The 6,589-nt window shown below is 64.1% G+C and overlaps 2 protein-coding genes across 2 annotated transcripts; both read left to right on the forward strand.

Annotated features, from left to right (window-relative positions):
• Positions 1-184: 184 nt before the first annotated feature.
• Positions 185-847, forward strand: LOC125076781. The gene has a single exon (XM_047688512.1). The coding sequence runs from the start codon at positions 185-187 to the stop codon at positions 845-847; it is 663 nt and encodes a 220-aa protein (XP_047544468.1).
• Positions 847-2,234, forward strand: LOC125076778. The gene is made up of 2 exons (XM_047688510.1): positions 847-1,608; positions 1,674-2,234. The coding sequence occupies exons 1-2, from the start codon at positions 847-849 to the stop codon at positions 2,232-2,234; spliced, it is 1,323 nt and encodes a 440-aa protein (XP_047544466.1).
• Positions 2,235-6,589: the final 4,355 nt, after the last annotated feature.

The raw sequence follows: 6,589 nt of genomic DNA on the forward strand, positions 1-6,589 counted from the left end.
AAGGCGTCCCGGAAGGAAACTTCGCTCTCCTCGCACCGCGGTGATCACCATCACCCTGAAGCCCGGTGCCGAGGAGAAAGGGGTGAGGTATGAGGATGTTCTCGCCGAGGCCAAAAGCCGAATTAAGCTCGGCGAGGTAGGCCTCACCTCTGTGCGCTTCCCGCACGACGGCACGGGGGCACGGATGCTGGAGGTCCCGCCGGGTACCAACGACGCGGAGAAGGCGGCGGATGCCCTGGCGGTCAAGCTCCGCGAGGTCCTCAGCTCGGACGCGGTCCAGGTCCATAGACCGACTAAGTGTGTCGAGTTGAGAATCTTGGACCTGGACGACTCGGTGACTGCGGTGGAGGTGGTGTCTGCGGTCGCCGAAGAGGGGGGTTGTTCCGCTGGAGCAATAAAACCGGGTGTTATTGCCCGGCGCTCCGGCGGCTCCGGCTCCCTCTGGATGAGCTGCCCGGTGGCGGCGGCAAAAAGAGTGCTGGAGGTGGGCCGCGTCAAGGTGGGGTGGGTCTCGGCACGAGTGAGACTGCTCGAGCCGAGGCCGCTGCGCTGCTTCAGGTGCTTGGAGGGGGGCCACATGGGGGCCAAATGTGATAGGGGTGTCGACCGCAGCCGTCTGTGCTTCCGCTGCGGCCTTCCCGATCACAGGGCCAGGGAGTGTACCGCCGCTGAAGCCAATTGTATCGTGTGCTCAGCGGCCGGTAAGCCTGCGGCACATGCCGTCGGTAGCAAGGCGTGCCAGGGCAGCAAAACTCGTCTCGCCTCAAAGAAGGGAGGAGCGGTGGCGAAAGGGCCCGTCACCGCGTCCCAGAGGACTGTGGAGGAGCCTATGGAGACCGCCCAATAATGGCCCGGCGCTGTCTCCAGGCGAACATCAACCACTCTGCCAGGGCCCAGGACCTGCTAGTCCAAAGCATGGCAGAGTGGCAAATCGACGTGGCGGTGGTCTCGGAGCCCTATGTCGTTCATTTACGGGACGACTGGGTGTCCGACCACGAGGGAGTGGTGGCGATCGTCGCCCCTGCCGTCGCTGGTTCCCCTGCTATCGAAGGGGTAGCCAGGGGCAGAGGGTTCGTAGTCGCTGCAGTCGGGGGTGTGGCGATCGTGGGCGTTTACGCCTCGCCCAACCGGAGTCTCGCGGAGTTTGAACAGCTACTCGTTGAGGTCGGGGCTCTGGTCGGGCAGGCATCGCCCAACCCGGTGTTAGTCGCGGGGGACTTCAATGCCAAATCTACGGCTTGGGGTTCCCCTTCGACGGACGCCAGGGGCGAGGCGCTGGAGGAGTGGGCTGTGTCACTGGGCCTCGCGGTGATCAACAGTGGGTCGGAGAGCACGTGCGTGCGGCAGCAGGGCGAGTCGATCGTGGACGTAACGTTCGCGTCCATCGCCCTAGCCCGCCGTGTTCGAGACTGGAGGGTGGAGACGGCCGTGGAGACTCTATCGGATCATCGATACATCCGATACGATGTCTCCGCGGCACCGGTCGTCCGGCCCGCTGTTGTGCGGTCAGAAGGTCCGCGGTGGAGTCTGGGCCGTCTCGACAGCCAGTTGGCAAAAGAGGCGGCCATCGTGGAGGCCTGGTGCGCCGGTTCCGACCCGGTCGTCCAGGTCGACCGAGAGGCTGACCGACTCGGCGCCGCCCTGTTCCGCATTTGCGATGTGGCGATGCCGAGAGTCAAGCCTCAGACTCCACGTCGCCGCGTATACTGGTGGCGGCCGGAACTCCGTCAGCTACGGAGAGCCTGCGTTGCGGCCCGCCGCCAGTACGCCGATGCAGACGGAGGAGAGTCCGCGACCATGATCTGGAGGCGGCCCTTTACACCGCCTACAGAGACGCCTGTGTTACGCTCCAAAAGGCCATAGCACAGGCGAAGGAAGCGGCGTGGACGGAGTGGCTCGAGACCCTCGACAGGGATCCGTGGGGGAGACCGTACCGGGTCGTGAGACAAAAACTCCGACCCTGGACACCCCCGCACACCACCACTCTCCAGCCACACCTTCTGGAGAGCGTTGCGAGCGCGCTGTTCCCGGAGCGTAGAGAGTTCGTCCCTCCATCGATGGCCCCACTGCGCAGCGAACGAGACGAACGAGATCTGGCGCCCCCGGTCACCGAGGCGGAGTTGTCCGCTGCTGTCCTTAGGCTCCGTTCCAAGAGGACAGCTCCGGGGCCAGACGGTATTCCGGGGCGCGCCCTGGTGATCGGTGGAGGTGGGCGCCCCGATGGCGCGCGCTGAAACCAACGACCTTGGCTTGAATGAAGGACTAGCTGCCCGGCCTGTGCGACTCTCCGAGTCGGACTCGTCGGTCTGCAGCATGATGACGGTGGAGTCGGGAGATGACACACCCAAGGAGATGACACAGAAGAGGCAGAAGGGTGCGAAGCGGACTCACGCTGAGGAAAGCTGCTCTGGCTCTGAGAGCGACGCGAGCGTGCAGCTGGGTGATAATTCGGAATCCTCAGTGAGCAGGTGGCTAAAACCCGCCACTAAGAGGGGGCGAGGCCGTCCGCCCACCCATGGAAGATACGTGGGCATAGGGAAGTCGCAGGAAGAGCTCCGCGAAGCGAAGTCGAAGGCGAAGACGGATCGCTTCCAAACGGAGGACGCGTTAGCCGTTTACAACGAAACGGCCAAGTTGGCGCTGGAAGAGAGAGCGGCCCGCAGAGCGAACCGACAGACAGATGAGCATGCCGAGGACGCACCGAAGACGTCCGCCGCTTTGGACACGACAGTCCAGCAGGCGTTAGACGTGGTGCTCCAGGTTGCCGACAAGTCGGGCAACCTGAAGGGTACTTTCGTCAGGGCTCTGAAGACTGCCGCTGACACCATCAAAGGTGCGGTAGCGGAACTTAGAGCTCTGACCATGTCAGAGGAGGTGGCCCGCCTGGAAGCTGCTAACGCACAGCTTTCGGGCCAGTTGGCCGAACTGCGCAGAGAGGTGGCCGAGATGCGCCGAAAACCGCAGGATAACAACGAGGAAGGTCTCAAGCGCATCATGGAGGAGGCGCTGCGGTCCAGCCGAGAGCAGTTCGGCAACATGCTGAACGCCCGGATGGAGGGGCATCGAGCGCCGCCTCCTTCCGGAGCCTCGGTTGCGGCCTCCGCTAGCTGCAGACCGCAAGGAGGCAGAAGCTGCAGCTAGCAGCAATACAGCAAGGGTGTCGGCACCAGTCGAGCCGCCCACTGCCAAAGTAGTAGAGAAGGCTGACAAAAAGCCAAAAAAGAAGACGAAACGCCCTAGCATGGCTGCCAAGGAGGCGGCAGCGGCTGCGGCCAAGAAGACCGCTCCTCCACCAGCGCCGAAGCCAGGCGGCTCCGGAGCATCTTGGGCGGCTGTTGTTCGTCAACAGCCGAATAAGCCGCCCAAGAAGCCTAAGGCGCCGGAAAAGAAGTCGAAAGAAAGGCGTCCCGGAAGGAAACTTCGCTCTCCTCGCACCGCGGTGATCACCATCACCCTGAAGCCCGGTGCCGAGGAGAAAGGGGTGAGGTATGAGGATGTTCTCGCCGAGGCCAAAAGCCGAATTAAGCTCGGCGAGGTAGGCCTCACCTCTGTGCGCTTCCGCACGACGGCAACGGGGGCACGGATGCTGGAGGTCCCGCCGGGTACCAACGACGCGGAGAAGGCGGCGGATGCCCTGGCGGTCAAGCTCCGCGAGGTCCTCAGCTCGGACGCGGTCCAGGTCCATAGACCGACTAAGTGTGTCGAGTTGAGAATCTTGGACCTGGACGACTCGGTGACTGCGGTGGAGGTGGTGTCTGCGGTCGCCGAAGAGGGGGGTTGTTCCGCTGGAGCAATAAAACCGGGTGTTATTGCCCGGCGCTCCGGCGGCTCTGGCTCCCTCTGGATGAGCTGCCCGGTGGCGGCGGCAAAAAGAGTGCTGGAGGTGGGCCGCGTCAAGGTGGGGTGGGTCTCGGCACGAGTGAGACTGCTCGAGCCGAGGCCGCTGCGCTGCTTCAGGTGCTTGGAGGGGGGCCACATGGGGGCCAAATGTGATAGGGGTGTCGACCGCAGCCGTCTGTGCTTCCGCTGCGGCCTTCCCGATCACAGGGCCAGGGAGTGTACCGCCGCTGAAGCCAATTGTATCGTGTGCTCAGCGGCCGGTAAGCCTGCGGCACATGCCGTCGGTAGCAAGGCGTGCCAGGGCAGCAAAACTCGTCTCGCCTCAAAGAAGGGAGGAGCGGTGGCGAAAGGGCCCGTCACCGCGTCCCAGAGGACTGTGGAGGAGCCTATGGAGACCGCCCAATAATGGCCCGGCGCTGTCTCCAGGCGAACATCAACCACTCTGCCAGGGCCCAGGACCTGCTAGTCCAAAGCATGGCAGAGTGGCAAATCGACGTGGCGGTGGTCTCGGAGCCCTATGTCGTTCATTTACGGGACGACTGGGTGTCCGACCACGAGGGAGTGGTGGCGATCGTCGCCCCTGCCGTCGCTGGTTCCCCTGCTATCGAAGGGGTAGCCAGGGGCAGAGGGTTCGTAGTCGCTGCAGTCGGGGGTGTGGCGATCGTGGGCGTTTACGCCTCGCCCAACCGGAGTCTCGCGGAGTTTGAACAGCTACTCGTTGAGGTCGGGGCTCTGGTCGGGCAGGCATCGCCCAACCCGGTGTTAGTCGCGGGGGACTTCAATGCCAAATCTACGGCTTGGGGTTCCCCTTCGACGGACGCCAGGGGCGAGGCGCTGGAGGAGTGGGCTGTGTCACTGGGCCTCGCGGTGATCAACAGTGGGTCGGAGAGCACGTGCGTGCGGCAGCAGGGCGAGTCGATCGTGGACGTAACGTTCGCGTCCATCGCCCTAGCCCGCCGTGTTCGAGACTGGAGGGTGGAGACGGCCGTGGAGACTCTATCGGATCATCGATACATCCGATACGATGTCTCCGCGGCACCGGTCGTCCGGCCCGCTGTTGTGCGGTCAGAAGGTCCGCGGTGGAGTCTGGGCCGTCTCGACAGCCAGTTGGCAAAAGAGGCGGCCATCGTGGAGGCCTGGTGCGCCGGTTCCGACCCGGTCGTCCAGGTCGACCGAGAGGCTGACCGACTCGGCGCCGCCCTGTTCCGCATTTGCGATGTGGCGATGCCGAGAGTCAAGCCTCAGACTCCACGTCGCCGCGTATACTGGTGGCGGCCGGAACTCCGTCAGCTACGGAGAGCCTGCGTTGCGGCCCGCCGCCAGTACGCCCGATGCAGACGGAGGAGAGTCCGCGACCATGATCTGGAGGCGGCCCTTTACACCGCCTACAGAGACGCCTGTGTTACGCTCCAAAAGGCCATAGCACAGGCGAAGGAAGAGGCGTGGACGGAGTGGCTCGAGACCCTCGACAGGGATCCGTGGGGGAGACCGTACCGGGTCGTGAGACAAAAACTCCGACCCTGGACACCCCCGCTCACCACCACTCTCCAGCCACACCTTCTGGAGAGCGTTGCGAGCGCGCTGTTCCCGGAGCGTCGAGAGTTCGTCCCTCCATCGATGGCCCCACTGCGCAGCGAACGAGACGAACGAGATCTGGCGCCCCCGGTCACCGAGGCGGAGTTGTCCGCTGCTGTCCTTAGGCTCCGTTCCAAGAGGACAGCTCCGGGGCCAGACGGTATTCCGGGGCGCGCCCTGGTGATCGCCTCAGAAGAAATAGGTGTGAACATCCGGCGCCTATTCTCAGCGTGTCTGGCTCAAGGCAGGTTCCCCGACCGGTGGAAAACGGGAAGGCTCGTACTCATCCGTAAGGAGGGTCGAGCCCCCGATCAGCCGTCGGCCTACCGACCTATCGTGCTGCTCGACGAGGTGAGCAAGCTCTTCGAGCGTGTGCTCGCCGTCCGCCTAGTCGACAGCATGGAGCCGGGCCTCAACGAGCGACAGTATGGCTTCCGCCGCGGCCGCTCGACGCTGGACGCGATCGCCAGGGTGAGGGACCTGGCAGAAGAGGAGGTGGCTCAGGGTGGGGTTTTGTTGGCTGTCTCGTTGGACATATCCAACGCCTTCAACTCCCTGCCCTGGGAAGTCATCCGAGAAGCGCTGAGGTACCACAACGTGCCGTGTTACCTGCAGCGACTGATCGGTGACTACTTTGCGGGCAGAGCGGTCTCCTACCCGACGAGCGACGGTTGGAGAAGAAGACCGATGACGTGCGGTGTTCCACAGGGTTCGGTACTGGGGCCCCTTCTGTGGAACATCGGGTACGACTGGGTGCTGCGCGGGGCCACTCTGCGGGGGGTCAGCGTCACATGCTACGCCGACGACACCCTCGTGTCGGCCCGCGGCAGCTCCCATCGCGAGGCGGCTTATCGAGCCACAGCCGGCGTCGCACACGCGGTTCACCGCATCCGTGCACTGGGCCTCGAGGTGGCCTTGCACAAGTCCGAGGCCCTTGCTTTTCATGGACCTCGGAACGCGCCACCTCAGGGCATGACCATCACAGTGGGCGGAACTTCCATCACCATCGGGTCGACGATGAAGTACCTGGGACTCGTCCTCGATGGCAGGTGGAAGTTCGAGGAGCACTTCCGGCGCTTGGCCCCAAGACTGGTGGCTGCAGCCGGAGCGCTGGGGCGGATTCTCCCCAATGTCGGAGGACCGGGAGGCTCGTGCAGACGCCTGTACATCGGCG

Source organism: Vanessa atalanta, unplaced genomic scaffold (assembly GCF_905147765.1).
Source record: "Vanessa atalanta unplaced genomic scaffold, ilVanAtal1.2, whole genome shotgun sequence".
Taxonomy (NCBI): Eukaryota; Metazoa; Arthropoda; class Insecta; order Lepidoptera; family Nymphalidae; genus Vanessa; species Vanessa atalanta.